Source organism: Amblyomma mixtum, chromosome 5, assembly GCF_055824585.1.
Source record: "Amblyomma mixtum isolate Tamu chromosome 5, ASM5582458v1, whole genome shotgun sequence".
Taxonomy (NCBI): Eukaryota; Metazoa; Arthropoda; class Arachnida; order Ixodida; family Ixodidae; genus Amblyomma; species Amblyomma mixtum.
In genome coordinates, this window is record NC_143016.1 from 14,489,510 (window position 1) to 14,507,867 (window position 18,358).

The following is an 18,358-nucleotide window of genomic DNA, read 5'->3' on the forward strand; positions in this document are numbered from 1 at the left end:
AAAGTTTGAGGGTGCATTTACCAAATAGGAAAACGGGCAGTGCCTTACGGCACGCTTCACGCAAGATGCTTGTTGCACTCAAGAGCAGTATTTGCTGTGGCACTGCAAAATTGCTCTAGACCTAACTTTTATTGTCGGGTATTTGCGGCAAAATTGGAGAACTAAAGAAAGTTGGGGAGTGTTGGACTCACAACGTAGGCACTGAGGCACCTTGCACGTGTGCAGTGCTGTATTTAGCTGAATGTTCTGTTCTGCATGTAGCTATGCTACTTTGCCTGACTGGGATCTATATCTGCGCAGAAACCAGCTGGGAAAAGCGCTGAGCTTCAGATAAACCTGGCTGGCGCAGTCATAGACTGGTGCCCTGACAAGTCCAAACGGCGGAATGTCTTTCAGGTAAGGACTGTTGCGTATAGCGCATTTTAATGTGATAATGAACTTTATTGAACTAACTTGAACTAAACGAAACTAAAGGCCTCCTAATGTAGACACTGTAAAATTGTGAACCAGTTGTTAGTTGCAACACATTTCAAGGTAGTTCTGCTGAAGTTTTATTGCTAATCAAGGCCCCAGAGCAGCTGAGCTTTAATTAATAATTAATTACTGTCAGCTGCTAACTCTTTGGTTAAGGAACCATTGTTAATGAGAAAGATTTATTTGTCTTTTACGCTTGTTTTTTATGCTTAATTGTTTTGGTGCGTCATTTGGCCAAGTTTTGTTTGTTTTTTCTCACTGAGCTGTTCCTACAGTTTCTCCGGTACAGAGATTGATTGGTGTCCTAATATGAAGTGACACAGTTTGTCAGCATTCTGTATTGATTGCTTTAATGACATTTTACACTGTACGAACTTACCTTTGTCATTGGCCGCGGCTTGCTGCATGCATTTGCCGCAGTGACCAAATCGCATTCTAAAATTCAAGTCTGTACTAGCGTCTTCAAAGCGCACTTTCTTCTAACTCATATTACAGCTCAGTACCACAGCTGGGCAGAAAGTGCTTCTTCAAGACGACAATGTCCAGACAAGCAAAGAATGGTTTGACACCATCAGTGCAGCTATCAAGAGGCTGGTGAGCTAGTTCTTTTCTACCCTGTGGCTGGTGCGAATTATTTAGGCATACAGACAGACAGGCAGATGGACGGAGTTATTATTTGATAGCGAAACAAGTGGAGTGCATTTGCATAATTATCTGTGCCTAGAGGGTTCAGCTTAAGTGGAGGACAACGCAGTGAGCTATGGCAAGGAAAGTGATAGTTGTAACATTAAGAGATCGGAAATGGGCAGAGTGGGTGAGGGAACAAACGCGGGTTAATGGCATCCTAGTCGATATCAAGAGGAAGAAATGGGCTTGGGCAGCGTAAGTAATGCGAAGGCAAGATTACTGCTGGTCCTTAAGGGCAACGGAGTGGATTCCATGAGAAGACAAGCCTAGCAGGGGGCGGCAGGAAGTTAGGTGGGCGGATGAGATTAAGAAGTTTGTGGGCATACGCTGGCCGCAACTGGCAAAGGACAGGGTCAATTGGAGAGACATGGGAGAGACCTTTGTCCTGCAGTGGGCGTAGTGAGGCTGGTGATGTTGTTGTCAGGGTAGGTGCCACATACCTGACAGCTGGGGTGGCCAGAGTGCTTGAGTGTGTGGTACTAGTTGTACAGATCACTTGGTAGAGAATTTGGTTTTTGCTTGTCTTATGAAAGTAGACTTGTGGTGAGTAAGATGTGGAGGAGGGGGAGGAAGGAGGCAGCAGGAGTGTCGTGGCTCCTTCAGTTTTCTCTTTGGTGTTTTCACTGTGTAGTCCGCTCATCCTTAGAGTTGTAATCATCCGGCCAAAAGGAAGGGTTGCTTGGAGATGTGTTGGGAGCGAAGGCATGTGTTTATTCATTCCCTTCTATCCCCTGGTGACCAGGGGACCCATTCCAGAAGGACATGCATGGTTGGGTTGTGATGGTGTTTGTTTGGTGAAGGGTGGTGAAGGATCGCTTCTGGTCGGATTGGGAACGGATTGGGAAGCTAAGGTCGGATTGGGAACGCCAGTGGGATGGACCTCCTGATGGCGAGGGCCTACTGATGAAATTGTAGTGTTGGAGTCCGCGAAGGTTGCGTCTGTATAGTAGGTGTCATGTGATCGGGTCTTGAGGTGACATGCTCTTGCTTCTTGGCATGCGAATCTCTCTCCAGGTCTATGTTGTGGGGTATTGGCAGTGTGGTGACACGGGGTGGATGATCCCACGACGGTTGGAGATCGGAGATGGGGGTACCACTCCTAACACAGTGGTGCAGCAGTTAATTGATGCACCGCTGCCTTGCGATGGCATGTGCTGCCACCGGTGGGGCTTGTGAGACCCATGGTGCTCTTTCTGAGCAACCTCTTGCACCCAGTCATTGATTTAACTGCCACCTGTCATGATGGTCAGTTTGCTCACAATCCAGTGGCCAGGTTGTGATGACATCACAAGCTCACGTAATCTAGGTGGCCCACCTGGGGTGCTTCTGTGGGGATTTTTCGCTCACTGTTGACGATGCTGACGACAGTGTCAGCTTTTCTGCGACACAGGGCCCTTCACGCTATCACATAAAAATGTTACCACAGACATGTCACAAGCTAAGGCAGTCTGGCTTTCCTCTGAGCTTAACTGAGCATGCTAATTTCACATCACCAATTCATCGCAGAGCTGAGGAGCTGTAAGTTGAAGCAATTGCTCCAAATCAACACTGCTGCTATGTTGAAATGTGTGCACCCTTGAATGTAGCTTAAAAAATTGGGTTAAATTTTGTTGCATATTAGGGCATCGTACTACATAATTCGTGAAGGATAATAGGTAAAGGAGGAGAAGGTCCCAAAGTTTAAATCTGCCATGCGCAACTTCTATATGAAGTGGTCAAAGATAAATTCTTCAAGTTTAAGTAATCATAAGCACAAACTCAAACAGGCTTGCAAGAAAGAATCTGCTTCAAAGGCAGTGGGGATGGGATCTAAACAATGCACTATAAATGTGAAAAACTATTGACACTCTTTCGAGAACATTGTGGATATTAAATGATACCATGATTGCAAATGGAAGTTTAAGAGCCCTGGCCTCATGTTGCGTAGCCCTCTTAGATGTGCCGCCCATTTGCCACATGGCTGTGTGTGGTGCAGCCAACATCCACCACTGTATTGGCTTTCTATCACAGCCGAACGGTTTGGGCCTCGTCATGGGCTGGCAGCCGGAGCAACTTCCCGCCCCGCCTCCTCCAGAAGAAACTACGCCTCCGCCTTCGTCCAGCTTTGCATCAAGGCGTAGCAAGAAAGTTACCCGGTCCAAGTCGATTCGCCAGCCAGGCTCTCCGCCTGCCCCAGCTGCCGATGTTGCACTGCAGCCACAGCCACAGGCAGCAACCAGTGTGGTGGACTCGTGCAGCGGCCAGAGCCCCCAGGAGCGGAAAAACCGAATTCGAGACAAGCTTCGGCATTTCTTTGTGCGAAGGCCAACACTGGAAAGCCTCCAGGAAAAAGGCATATTTAAGGTTTGTCTTGCACAGTATTATTTTGTCAAGCTGTGGCTGCATGGGCACTCTAAAGGGCATGGGCTGAAGCAATCATTGGGATCGAATGTGAAAAAAGTTGTTGTCAAGTTAATTTCGCAATCGTTAATCGAGACAATTTGTTTCAAAAAGTTATGATTCAGGTCCCTCATTTTCTGCTGTCGAAAAATTAAAATTTTATGAATTCATTCGGAAAATCCACAGTATCTTTAGGGAAACATCACACTCACGAAGGATATATATAAACCTATTTCTAAAGTATGCCTCACATGCCCCAGATGTGCCTTCATTAAAATTTAAAGTGGCTGTTGCAGTTTGGTGTCAGCGAGTGCTTGGTATTCTGTTCACTGGTAGATTGGCGCAAGTTCAACTCGATGACCTGCAGCAACTGAACATTGTCAGTGATGAAGCCCCAGGGCATGCTTTTGCACCTGCTGTTGGGATGGTGCCTGCAAGAGGGACACAGCCCGACAAATGTCCGCCACTCATTGCTGCTTATTTTTATCGCTGGATGGCCTGGTAATGCAGTAAGATGGAGTCCCCAAAATGGATACCTAGCATTATTTGAATCTACGAACACTTTTTGCTGCTACTGTTAATGCTAGTCCTTTCGACCGGCGCCAATAACTCTTTCCACAGAAGAGTGGTAATGCATTGTTGCCGGAGCTGTCGCATTTGCGTACTGGCTGCTCGAGCGGATGGGCGAGCAAGTGCGTCAAGGCTGTCTGCCGAACTTCATTACCAGGTTCTAGCTTTCGAGAGAGTTCAGGTGACTAAAATAATCAGATTCCTATCATTCTCTCGTTCCTACCACTGTCAGCAAAAACAGCTTAAAAAGAGAAAGTGGCTCCTAACACACCGTTACGCTAAATATCTCTGAAAACTAGGGGCCTTAGTCACGGTAGTGTTATGTGCTTTTGTACCTGTATGTTCGTCGTGGAAAACACTTGTCTGATAATACTTTCTTTTTAGTGTTTTAGCTGAAACAGAATTTGAATGCATTGGTATGCAAATGGCCCATGAGCACCTTTTGAATGTAGAAAATAAACTTGTCAGTAGTTAGATCACTAGCTCATGCATGTCTAAGAAAAATATAAATGCTGTATGCACAGCTGAAGGTCCTAAAGGCTGCTTCAAAATTTACTGTTCATTTTGTGTGGTTGTAAACACCCTAGAATTCATAGGTGTATGACATGTTTCGCTTCTATCACGTTACAATGGCTCAGTGGTTATGGTGCTCAGCTGCTGACCCAAATGATGTTGGTTTGATCTCAGCCGTAGCGGTCGCATTTCGTTGGGGGTGAAATGCTAGAGGCCCGTGTCTGTGCGATGTCAGTACATGTTAAAGAAGTCCAGGTAGTCGAAATTCGAAGTCGAAACGCCGAAACCATAAACCGCATCACATTGGGTGTAAAGCAACTGTTTATTTTCCTCATCATCAGAAATGACAGGTGCTGTCAGGAGGACAGAGTAAGCAGGCTGGGTTATGCACAAGCCAATGAGGAGGGTAAATGTACAATGTGTTCACTAAAAGCAACATTGCAAGTATCTTGTTGCAGCATTACGGTGGGAAGGATGAGAGGAGACGGAGCGGCCTTGAAGGTGCTTTGGGGCAATTTTTGATCTTTAATATGTAGCTCTAATATGTAGCTCCACCTGCTCAGATCGTCTTTTAATTATTCTTACTTCAGGAAATTCTGCTAGTGATCGCATTCCTTCATACTCAACAGATATTGCAGTGTTGATAGAAAGTATTCAGAGCACTATTAATGCATGTGCTTGCGTGCAGGCATCTGATGTATTATTGCGAACTGTAGTGATAATTGAATTTGGTTCAGTGATGGCAAGGTATTGATGAAGAGCACGTAAAATCAGACTTTGTGAGGTGTTTCTGAAAGTGAAAAACGAATTTAGCTTAGACCATTTTATGTGTTGCCAGGTTGCAGGTTACGATGAACCACAATGTTTCATTTTCTTACCTTCTGTCATCATCATTTTTTTTTTTTGCATAAGCATAAGTTCTGCATATCAGACAACAGCTCTCAGTTTTGTACTTATACTGTGTGGCTTGTAAAACTGTTGCACAGTACTTGCTAACATGTAGTCATTAGCGTGGTAGGGAGCCATCCCTAGCATCATTTCAGAAAATGGAATGGTAGTTATATAAGAAACTGACATGCATGTTTATCAGCATTCTTAGACCAATGTACCAATGTCACATGCAGATTATGTGGGCAAGAACTGCGAGACTTCTGAAATATGGTACACCTCAGTGATGTTCTGGCAGACCAGAACCAAACACAAATAGTGCCTCTAAACAATACACAGTCTTTCTGGTTTTCACCCTCTGCTGCATTGAGAAACTGTTGTGAGTGCCCAGAGGTTCCGTACAAGTGTATAACTTATCAGCCATTTAAACATCAGATTTGGGCTAGTCGCTCAAACAGTATCAAATAGCTGTGTTCACATTTGAATCCGACCCAGTAGAACATCATGTGCTGCATCCTTAACGCGTGCTGACCTATGCTGAGTCTTTGGGTAGACTGACCTCCTCATGATCAGCAAAGTTTGTGTTGATTGCTACCTTTACAATGCAGGAGAAGGACTCATATTTGTTCCCGTGTTGTACTGCTGTATGTGCTGGTTCTGCTTGGCTTGGAGAGCAGTTCACAGAAGGATTGTGGCTTTATGACAGGGGATGCATGTCTGGTCTTCCCTGCAAGTTTTTTCAAATGCAAATGCATGTGGTTTTCTTCTGCCTTTTGCCATAGGACGAGCCCGTGTTTGGTTGCACACTGGCACACTTGTGTGAGAAAGATCGGTCGACTGTGCCCCGCTTTGTTCAGGAGTGCATCCTCGAGATCGAGAGGCGAGGTCAGTGTCATTTCTTTATTGGTTGACCCTTATCATGTATTGCGGTCACTGCCATGACAGTTGTCTTGACAATTGCAAAGTGAAATTGTGTTGGCCTTTTGTGCTGTCACAGTGTTTAAAAATCCCATTGGGAAATCCCTGCAGTTCGTTACTGATAATGACATTGCTCTCCTCTTTGTATGTGTAGTCTCTCGTGTATAATCTCAGATCAGCCTGAGTTCGTTATGTCGTCGGCCTCACGAGCTCAAATCCTACAAAGCGTAAAAGCAAATTGTGATGTAAAGGTTGCTGTGAACTTTGAGCTCATTCATTTGCTCTTGAAGTGACACGCCCACTTTTGCTCGCTTAAGTGCTTGTATAGATTTTTTGTGATTAGTTTGTGATGCCCAACTCAGATTAGTGAATTTGTGTCACTCAGAGTGTCAAATTCCATCTGGAATTTTTTAGCTGTTGGCACTTTCTGCACCATGTTTTATCCTTTGTATTGGTGCTGGCTGTGCCCATACATAAGCAGCAGGCACGTAGCCAGGATATTTTTTTTTTTTTTTTTTTTTGAGGGGGAATGGCCTCAGTGCAGCAGCTTTCAAGGAAACTTGTGCAATTAAATTTTTCAAAGTGTTGTGGTCATGAATTAATTTTATGGATTCTCTATGCCAGTCTGAGTTTAGTTTACTACACGACTGGCAGTCGCACAGTCTTGGGAAGAGCAGAAATGAGAGAATACAGCCGCTGCTTTGACTTCGGAACTTCAGGTTGCAACTAGAGCAGGTAATGAGGCAGTTAGGTTCACACTCATCTTGTGAACAGTACAACATAAAAAAAAAAAAAAAAAATTAAGGCACCTTCAAACTACAAGCAAGTTTTTACTAGGCAGTGAAGCAGGTGAATTGAGGGACCCTCTTCCGGTCGACATTACTCCATGTGTCGGCCTACTAGAAGGAACTCCTACACATTTCACACGCTGCTACAAACCTAACACAGCTAAATTCTTGGCCACAGACATGGGTGTGGTGTAGCCAAGTAACTAAACATTTCTTAATAATACTATACCCATGTAAGTGGGCATTTTTTTTTTTAATAAAACATGCGCACTATAAACTGTAAACGTTTTAAAAATAAGGTCTTCATCAGTGTCTTCATTCTTTTACTTCATTGTAGTTGTCTTCCTCATCCTGTTCTCATCAGGTGCCTACTGTGGAAGCTGTATAGCTTTCCTTTGTATCTTGTGGTGTCACTTGGGTTGACGCTAATGAGAAATTACTCCCTTATTATGAATTTCAACTGACTTGAAGCTCGCCGCAGTGGCTTTGGCATTCAGCTGCTGAAGTCAATGTTATGGGATCGAATCCTGGCTGCAGCAGCCATATCAATGGGGACAAAATGCAAAAAAGCTCATGTGCTGTGCAATGTCTGTGCATGTTAAAGAACCTCTGATGGTTGAAATTAATCAGGAGCCCTCCAGTAACTGCGTGCCCTTTAATAAGCCTTTCCTACTTTAAGAGTGTAGATACTCAGCTTCTCAGTTTATTATAGTTAGCAGCTGAATTTAACTTCTTCGTTGCAGACATGACAGCTGACGGTCTTTACCGAGCAAGTGGCAACCTCTCTCAGGTGCAGAAGGTCCGGTGCCATGTCAATCAAGGTGAGAATTACGCGTATTTATTTTTTTGTTTAATTTACTGATCATTTACAATGTCAGCATGCAGCATAAAGCAACAAAAAGCCTTGATCATTTTCTCTTACCTATCAAAAGTCCTTATTTCGCTAACTTTAATATAAGTCTATGTGCATGAGCAGTTTTGTTTTTGTTGTCATGACTCTTTCACTAGTGCGAAACATCAGTGCTTCTGCTTGTGCATTATCTGTTTGAAAAATTCTCTCTTAAGCTTAGTGCTACAAATGAACAGTGATCTTTTTTATTGCAGTGAGCTCAACGGTTAGTCGTGGTGCAGCTGAAATTATTTTCACATTTGTTGTTGCCTTGTAGATGACTACAGCGTTCTGACACTAGAAGAGGACATCCATGTGCTGACCGGGGCACTCAAAATGTTCTTCCGGCACATGAAAGAGCCGCTCTTTCCCTACAACCTGTTCAACAAGTTCCTCAAGGCCATTGGTATACCCCAGTTATCTTCTTACTCCTCAGTCGAGTAAATGAAGGATTGTTGAGCCGCCGCGGTGGCTCAGTGGCTATGGTGCTCGGCTGCTGACCCAAAAGACGCGGGTTCGATCCCGGCCGCGGCGGCTAGAATTTCTTTGGAGGAGAAATTCTAGAGGCCCGTGTACTGTGCGATGTCAGTGCACGTTAAAGAACCCCAGGTGGTCGAAATTTCCGGAGCCCTCCACTACGGCGTCTCTCATAGCCTTAGTCGCTTTGGGACGTTAAACCCCACAAAACCAAACCGAAGGATTGTTGATATAACAGTGAGGAATTCTGTTTGTGGTGATATTTACAACTTATCAAACAGCATGAAAGGCTGGATAAAGGAATGCAAAAGATCAGACAGGTGGAGCTGTCAGTCTGCAGATAGTAATACGGCTGCCGCAGGTGCTGTTGTTTCTTTCTCAGATGCAGGAGCAGACACAGGTTTCCTATAAAAGGTAGGAAAATGGGGAAAAGGGTCATTAGGGATAAGACTTTTGGATGATCTATCCATCATGATGGCTGGGCAGTTAAGGCAATCTGCTGCGTGCTGTGGGATTTAGGCGGGTATAAAAAACCCCAAATGGTCTAAGTAATCACTAACCCTCCACGACTTCAAACCCGGACTAGCCACTATGTTTGCTTCAGGGCGGTGCAGTGGGGCTCATTTTCAATCGCCAGTGCTGCAGATCTCTCGAAGGTGAGAGAGCCTTGTCCTCCATAGCATATAATGCCAATGGTGCTACTAGAGCTTCACGGCATGACCCAGATGCAAATTTAATGGCCTGTGTATTTTTAACAAAGCCAGCGCATTTCCTGTGAGCTGCGATTGAAAAATTCAGGCAAGCAGGTAGCACTTCTGTGTCCCATTTCTTATCCAGGCCTGATTCGCTAAAGTTTATAACTGTGTACAATGCGCTTTTTTTTTCTGCCATGGAAATTCTGCTCAACTATCGTTACATTATGTCGGCGTTTTAATCTGTGCATGATGTTATTCAACTAATGAAGTTTTACGTGATGTTATTGAAAGATGTTTCACAAACAGTTTCATAAAATTTCCTTAAATACTACTAAGTAGGCAGTGTAATATGGTTTAATTGGCACTTCACAAGAGTGAAAGGTTGGCTGTATGTTCTGTTTTCAAAGCATCGCACGATTGCACGAGACAGTGCCCACAAATTGTGGCACTTCTTTAACTATCACTGTAAACCTGCTGAACTTAGTCACAGTGTTAAAAGCACAGTGTCCCAAAAACTTTTATAGTTAGGAAGGTTAGTAGTTGTAATACTGCTGCACTCTCATGAATGCAGTGTGTTGTTCACTGGGGAAAGTTTTGAAATTAATCAACTTTTTGTGGACGCAGGTCAACCTACGAGAACGACTAAGCTGGCCATGTTTCGAGATCTCCTGACTGAGCTGCCGCGACCTAATTATGATACACTCAAGTACCTGCTGAGACATTTGCTGAGGTGAGTGATGTCTTGCGAGTGAGCAGCAGTGGCTTGTAGACCTCACTATAATGAACACGAATGTTACGAAGGGACCACATTAAACTCTTTTTAGCATTTTTTAAAAACACATGCAATTTTTACCTTAAATATCGAACACAGTTGGTAATAAAGCAGAAATCAAAAGAAAACATTCGACAGAAGTCTGTCTGGTTGGGAAATTTAATGTTAGGAGAAGGTAAGTGACGCCAACCAAGTAAAATACAGGAAAAACACGACGTTTCGGGACCGGCTCGGCCCCTTCTTCACGGTGTGACTACGGGCGAGCGCAGCTTGGCTTTTTAAGCCCCTGTGTGGAGGACCTGCGGGTCAATGGCCGCAGCCCATGGACGTAGGATGAGGGGAGAGTCCCCAGGGAACGATTAACATTCTCTCGTGTTTGCTGTATGTGCCACGACTCGAGTAGAAGCCTCCTGCGTGGGTTAGCTTCCGTTTCCAATACAATGGTGCTGTCGAAGTCAATTGGGTGGTCACACCCTTCACAGTGTTCGGCCACGGCGCTGCGTTGACGATTCATGTGACGGACGTCCGCTTTGTGTTGGTTCATCCTTTCCGCGAAGTTCTTCGTTTCCCCTATGTACGACGCCGGGCAGACGGAACACGGAATTTTGTACACGACGCCCTGGGCCTTTTCTCTGGGCTGCCGGTTTTTTGGGCGGGGGAGAAGGCGACCGATAGTGCTGGTCGGTTTGTGCGTTGTCAGCACCCCTTCTTTTCCGAGAATGCGACCGAGCGTCTCGCTCACGCCTCTCACGTAGGGGATGCAAACACGTTTCCGCTTCTGGCATGCGTCTGAGGAAATAATAGACCGGATTTTGTTTTGCCTTTCTTGCTTCCTGATAATGCGCCGGATGAATGAGCTTGGGTAGCCGTTCTTTTGGAGGTCAGAAATGACTCGGTTCTTCTCCTTCCTTTTATCTTCACTTGAGGAACATATGGAGTCGGCTCTCTTCAGTAATGACGTCACGACAGATGCTTTGTGCGGGATGGGATGGTTCGAATCGAAATGTAGGTACCGTCCTGTGTGGGTTGGCTTCCTGTGCACCGAGGACTGCAGGCCTTTGTCGTGCCTTGTAAGTAGGACATCCAGAAAAGGCAGGCTGCCCTGCTGTTCATGTTCAACAGTAAATTGTATGGCCGGTTCAACTGAATTTAGATGACTCTGGAGGTTTTCTATCTCTGAGGTTTTCACCACACAAAAGCAGTCGTCTACATAACGGAGGAATAACTTTGGCTTGGGATTAAAGGAGGAGAGGGCCCGGCTTTCGACGTCTTCCATGGTTAGGTTAGCCACTGTGACTGAAATTGATGCCCCCATAGCAGTTCCGGTTGTTTGCTTGAAAAATTCTCCGTTGTAGGTGAAAAAGGTACTGCGCAGACAGAGGTCGAGAAGGCGACATACCTCATCGACGTTGAGTGGAGTTCTCTCGTGCAGCGTTTGGTCGTTTTCGAGTGCGCGGCGAGCGACGGACACAGCAAGGGGAACCGGTACGCAGGTAAATAGCGACACCACGTCAAATGAGACTAGGCTTTCGTCTTCCTCCACGGTAAGGTTCGAGACAAGTTGGACGAAATGCCGCGAATTCTGTACATAATTCGCGGCATTTCGTCCAACTTGTCTCGAACCTTACCGTGGAGGAAGACGAAAGCCTAGTCTCATTTGACGTGGTGTCGCTATTTACCTGCGTACCGGTTCCCCTTGCTGTGTCCGTCGCTCGCCGCGCACTCGAAAACGACCAAACGCTGCACGAGAGAACTCCACTCAACGTCGATGAGGTATGTCGCCTTCTCGACCTCTGTCTGCGCAGTACCTTTTTCACCTACAACGGAGAATTTTTCAAGCAAACAACCGGAACTGCTATGGGGGCATCAATTTCAGTCACAGTGGCTAACCTAACCATGGAAGACGTCGAAAGCCGGGCCCTCTCCTCCTTTAATCCCAAGCCAAAGTTATTCCTCCGTTATGTAGACGACTGCTTTTGTGTGGTGAAAACCTCAGAGATAGAAAACCTCCAGAGTCATCTAAATTCAGTTGAACCGGCCATACAATTTACTGTTGAACATGAACAGCAGGGCAGCCTGCCTTTTCTGGATGTCCTACTTACAAGGCACGACAAAGGCCTGCAGTCCTCGGTGCACAGGAAGCCAACCCACACAGGACGGTACCTACATTTCGATTCGAACCATCCCATCCCGCACAAAGCATCTGTCGTGACGTCATTACTGAAGAGAGCCGACTCCATATGTTCCTCAAGTGAAGATAAAAGGAAGGAGAAGAACCGAGTCATTTCTGACCTCCAAAAGAACGGCTACCCAAGCTCATTCATCCGGCGCATTATCAGGAAGCAAGAAAGGCAAAACAAAATCCGGTCTATTATTTCCTCAGACGCATGCCAGAAGCGGAAACGTGTTTGCATCCCCTACGTGAGAGGCGTGAGCGAGACGCTCGGTCGCATTCTCGGAAAAGAAGGGGTGCTGACAACGCACAAACCGACCAGCCCTATCGGTCGCCTTCTCCCCCGCCCAAAAAACCGGCAGCCCAGAGAAAAGGCCCAGGGCGTCGTGTACAAAATTCCGTGTTCCGTCTGCCCGGCGTCGTACATAGGGGAAACGAAGAACTTCGCGGAAAGGATGAACCAACACAAAGCGGACGTCCGTCACATGAATCGTCAACGCAGCGCCGTGGCCGAACACTGTGAAGGGTGTGACCACCCAATTGACTTCGACAGCACCATTGTATTGGAAACGGAAGCTAACCCACGCAGGAGGCTTCTACTCGAGTCGTGGCACATACAGCAAACACGAGAGAATGTTAATCGTTCCCTGGGGACTCTCCCCTCATCCTACGTCCATGGGCTGCGGCCATTGACCCGCAGGTCCTCCACACAGGGGCTTAAAAAGCCAAGCTGCGCTCGCCCGTAGTCACACCGTGAAGAAGGGGCCGAGCCGGTCCCGAAACGTCGTGTTTTTCCTGTATTTTACTTGGTTGGCGTCACTTACCTTCTCCTAACATAAAGCAGAAATCCCTGGCGAAAATCTTTCCCAGTTGGTTCCACCTGTAACCAACTGGAAATTGTTCCATAAACCAGTTGGGCTGGGAAAGATTTTCGGTGGGGATATCGCAGAACTCTCCAGTGCAAGCGGCACCCACTCGGATGGCATGCGACAGGCTCAGCCTCACTACTCAAATGAGTAGTGGCAGTGCGGCAATGTGCCAAGGTCCATGCTTTTATCTCGTACTTGCCAGCAGCGCCACAGAAGACACAGCGGCGTGTAGGGTTGGTAGCCAAGCGGTCAGCATGCGTACACACCTCTAGCACCTGCCGGCAGCATCTCTGAAGCAACAACGTGGACAATTGTAACCTTGCAGTAACCATACTGAGCTCAAGTCTGCTGTCGCAGAGTTAGTCAAAACGGGGATAGCTTTCGCTTTAACGCAGTTTATTGCGCGACATGTCTGCCATGCGGGGAAGCCACCCTAGCCTGCGGTCTTGGGGAAGCCAACCTAACTAGCGTTTGGCACTCAATTCTTTTTGCGGCCTCCACAGTCACGCTAGTTGCTGCGAAATGGTGCTAAGACTTCAGAAAAGGTCTCTCCTGGCTGCAGTCCTTTCACTGAATTTCGCTTCTATTGTGTTGGTTTTTGGTGAAATATTAATTACGAATTTTGTGTATATTGAACTATTTTACAATTTTTTTTTACCCTTTTTCTGCAATGATGTTCTGCAGTAGTCTTTATGTAATGAACTCCGCAGTGGTTACCACCCAGTAAACTCTTTCAGGCTTATGACGCATACATCTCGCAGCAGTGCTAGCATGCACACCTTGCTGTGTTGTGAAAAAGCTAATATGCTTATTTAGATTCTTGGTGGGTACAGCCGAAATAACAAGACGCAGACACAGAAAGGAACACGTAGAACGTAGACGATGATAGGATAAGGATAAGGGAATGATAGGATAAGGGAACATGCATCATCGCTATCAGGTGCCCCAAGCAGCCCTGCATTGCAGAGATTGTAAAGAAAACAAAAAAGGAAAAAAAGTGCGCAAGTGTGAGCCCAAGTTGCATGAAGTTCAAGTCATGAAAAGGTTTGCAGACCAAGTGACACGTGAGATCCTTGAGGCATTGGCGATACGGGAAACAGGACAGCGGTGCGTTAGTACACCATCAATCTCTCTATCAAGAAAAGAAATTTCCTTCTTGAACGAACCCCACGGGAGATAAAAGCAAGATCTTTTTGACAAGGAAACAAAAAGCGCGGGTTTTCCAATAAAATTTTAGTTGACAGTCAGCTTCGTCTACGTTCTACGTGTTCCTTTCTGTGTCTGCGTCTTGTTATTTCGGCTGTACCCACCAAGAATTATGAACCAACTAGCTCAGTTTTCTACTCTTTTAATGCTTATTTAGAACGTGGAAATGCTGCCTGGCTTCACTGATTGCACTTACTGTTGTTTGGGTGGCTGCAGTAGAAGTGAGCATTGCTCACTCCAGACCCTTTGTTTCTGTCCTAATCGCTTATATATTGCATTGCCATGGCGCAGGGTGACAGAGCACAGCGACAAGAACCGCATGCATATCCAAAACCTGGCCATAGTGTTTGGGCCGACATTGCTGTCTTCGGGCGAGGAGCCTCGGAACCTTGCACTAGACATGATGCAGCAGAACCAGGTCATCGAATTCCTCCTCCTCGAGTTCAACTTTCTGTTCCCCTGAATGGGACTCTGTCCATCTCCCAAAGAGCAGGGGAAAACAGATCCCCTGCACATTTGAGTTCCTACTATTGCGGCACGACCACAGCCTTGTGGTCGTCATGAGGCATGGAGCAGCCACAGAGAATGTCCAAAATCCATTCACAGTATGCGATAGTTCGACGCATGCTAGATGTGGGCTGTGACCAGCCTGTTTTTATCGGCTCCCCCAGTGGCGTTGTCCTTTTTGCTGTCCCTCTTGGTACGCCACAACACAACAGCTTCGTGCTAGTCCATGGGACAGATGTGCCAGAACATGGTCAGGCGGTGCTTGTGTGCTCAATGATCGGGGATATTGGTCTGCACTTGCAAATGGGTGTCACTATTTTGGTGAAGTGCTACCATTATCTTGGAGTTGCAGGCGTGCACTTATCATCCGTCACACTTTGCAGTCACAATGTACTCTTGACCACCAGCTTCTCTACCTGCTTGTCATGTTTTCAAAGGACTGAATTAGTTGAAAACTGCATTTGATTTCAGATATTATATTTTGTTCCAGCGGTCTAGACATTGACAGCGCTATCACATTTTTAGTCTGTCCATTCAAATGCCCAAACTCATCTATAGCAGGTCAGTTGAAGCAGGTGGCCTTTTCTTAAGGTATTGATGTTGTTCAACTTTAAACAGTGCGCAGGGACAGGACACAGTCAAGAAACACACAGACACAGCATTGATGTTGTGTTGGCACTGCTTTAATTGGAGCGGCAGCTGCGGCTGCTTGGTGAGATAATCCATGGTTTCGAAGACATCGCAAGAACACTGTAGCGGCATTACCCTTGTAAACGCACTGCCTGTGTAAAAAGCTCACTAACAGAAAGTAAGCCTGCAGCTTGACTGCAAGCAGGTTAGTGTGTCACGAGAGGTGTATGTTATGCAAGTTAAAGCCCGTGTTCAAGTTTGTGGGAGGGAGTTTTGTGTAAAGCCCTGTGTTGTTTTCACCCGGTAAGGAAGGGGTTGATGGCCAGCCAATGCACAGATCAGTTTTGAATTAGCTAGCAATTCCATAAGTAATCACATTCATTATGTATACAAATGTTGTTTGGTTTTGTTAAACTGGAAGCCCCTTCGTTTTATTTAAAGGGTAGCTGTATTATTACTGTCCAGTTGATGACTCAAATGGCTCATTGAGTCATATTGTACAGCGCTGTGTTGCATGGCTGGTGATCTGTTCCTGTGTCATTGAATGCGTCTGGTACCTGCAGTTTTTGTGTGATGCAAGCAGATTTGCAGTTGGACTTTGCTGTTAGTTTGAAGGAAACTGCCTGACTAGAATGCCTACTTTCTGTTGCATTTTCCTACAGTCTTGCCCATTTTGTTCTGTTTGTTGAGAACTGCATTGCCTCGAGGTGTCCTTGTTGAGGCTGTCCCCTGTAGCAAAATGTACAAGGGGTAGTGTGCCAGGTGGTAGTTCGGAAAATGCGATGGCAATAATCTTAGATAAGTAGTGATGCACTGTAAACACCCACTGCTTTTTTTTTTTTAGAAATATTTTGTTGTTACAGGTATACGCTTGCCTCACTGTGTTGCTTGTAATTTATTGTTCGGCAGTTGCTGAACATATAATACAGTAAATGTGGTGGAGTGCTATTCGGTATCAGCTGAGTATGCACTCCTTTCTTTTTGTTCCCTTCCCATGAGCGAAGCTGCTGCGTGCTAAATATGCAACAATGCAATTTTGAGGTGCTGTTGAGCATCGGACTGTCTAGAACAGATCTTTCATTCCTGTCGCATATCTGTAGTTTGGTACATGTGGCCTTGTGGGAATATCAGGAATTGTGCAACATCATTGCTATGAGGCATGCAAGTGCGGTTGCTAATTCTGTGATATTTTGTGACAGTATTACAGCCCGTCTAAAGCTGAAGTAGTGCTGCCTCTTTCGTATGTGTACACTGCTGGCTAAACCAAGGCATGCCATTGTTTGTGAATAGAGGGACATGTATCAGGTTTATTTATTGACATTCCTCACAGTATGCTCTGTGCCTTAAAAGAAAACCAATGATATGCAGTTTTCGACCATGTTTCCAGTTTGCCATTGTGTTGTTGAATTTAGAGAGCACTATAAATAAATTAATATCAAATAAAGTTGATTTTTTGAGTCACACTCAAGTGTTCTCTTTTCTTCCTGAACTCTGTTCATAAAAAGGGAAATTGGAGTCTTTGTGAAGTGGAAGCTATAAGCACTCTAAGGTTAAAAAAGGAAAAGCTGTGAGGGAAGCAAAGACACAGTAACTGCCTCACTCTGGCCAAACACCTCGGTTGCGCTGTTGGAGAGTGGATGAAGGAATGGAAAGGAAAAAATAAGCTGTGGTTTAGGTTCAGAGCGCATTACACTGGGTAGGAGAGTTTGCTCACCCGGCTGCGGCCTATTGCTGCAGTGCCGTATCTGCCAAAAGGTCGGCGCTAATGCATGCAGCCTACATCTCTCTCACATCACCCCAGGTGCCTATAAGTGGGATTCAGGCGTCCACTGGCCCAGGGAGCCAGTTATGTGCACTTCCTTTACTCCAAATACTTCGAACCATCGGAGTCTAAAATGTTGTCAACGCCTAAGCCAATGAATCTAATATGTTGTCAACGCAAAGGCCAATGAACACATGACCTACAGCTTCAGCGCCGTGTTTCTGCCACAATGTTGTCAATGCCGACGCATGCAGGGCACATCTCTCACTATGGCCAGGTAGATTAAATAGCGCAACTGAGGTGTCCACTGTCCCAGGGGGGAGTTATGCACCTTTTCTTTCCTTTGCTTTATCTGAACTCCAAATGAAGGTGAAATCCGCAAATGCGCAAGCACAAGAAGGGAGGAAGGTTGGAGTGAAAGAAGAAAGAGGTGCTGTAGTGGAGGTCTCCAGAATAATTTCGACCACCACAGGGGCCGCCAGGGTTGCCATTGGTGGCTATTTTGTGCCAAATTAGCTACTCTTCAACTCTGTCTGGCGATGAAAATTTCAGGTTGGCTCTCTGGCTACTTTCAACTTTTATTTTGGCGCATTAACTAGCCACTCTTTCTTAACTCGCAGCATCCTGCTTATGCACGGTTAGGGTGCGGTTAAGGTAGGCAGGGAGCTTACATGTGCGCGGGGACACTAAAGAAGGTGACATCTCCAGAGAAAAGATTTCGCTAGGCCAAGGAGGCAGGATAGAGCGCTGCTTCCAGTTCATGAGGCAAATGGCGATAAAACTCCTGCAGCAGCTCTGAATGTCTTGCACTTTGGAGGCTGCATGCCATCAATCCTGATGACAAAGAAAGCCCAAAGAGTCGTAAAGTCATACTGAAGCTGCCGCGGCATTTTTTTTTTTGTTGGATGTACCTCCGTCAAGCTGGAGTCAGAAATGCAGCAACTGCAAATAATAAGCGTGAACTTGATCACGCACCATGTTTGAGTTTATGGCACAGAGTGGAAGGATCATACAAAGACACATGCAGCGAATGTCTGTTTCCAAACCTGGCACAATAAGGCACAAAATTTTCTCACTTTCGGTTTCCAACTCTGACGTGGAGCGCGTTTTCCTGTGTTAACGTGGTAAACAAAAAATATGCGCTACAAAAGGAAGCTCGAC

General features: G+C 45.8%; 1 protein-coding gene across 3 annotated transcripts in view; it reads left to right on the plus strand.

Moving 5' to 3' along the window:
• LOC149341344 (uncharacterized) overlaps positions 1–16,898 on the plus strand; it is a 39,557-nt gene extending 22,659 nt beyond the window's left edge. For all 3 annotated transcript variants that reach the window (XM_089543405.1, XM_089543404.1, XM_089543403.1), the window contains 8 exons: positions 301–396; positions 970–1,068; positions 3,172–3,504; positions 6,294–6,396; positions 7,961–8,038; positions 8,384–8,512; positions 9,903–10,008; positions 14,590–16,898. In XM_089543405.1, the coding sequence (XP_089399531.1) occupies positions 301–396; positions 970–1,068; positions 3,172–3,504; positions 6,294–6,396; positions 7,961–8,038; positions 8,384–8,512; positions 9,903–10,008; positions 14,590–14,761 (1,116 nt within the window). In that variant the 3' untranslated portion in view covers positions 14,762–16,898. The remainder of the gene's footprint in view (positions 1–300; positions 397–969; positions 1,069–3,171; positions 3,505–6,293; positions 6,397–7,960; positions 8,039–8,383; positions 8,513–9,902; positions 10,009–14,589) is intronic.
• Positions 16,899–18,358: the final 1,460 nt, after the last annotated feature.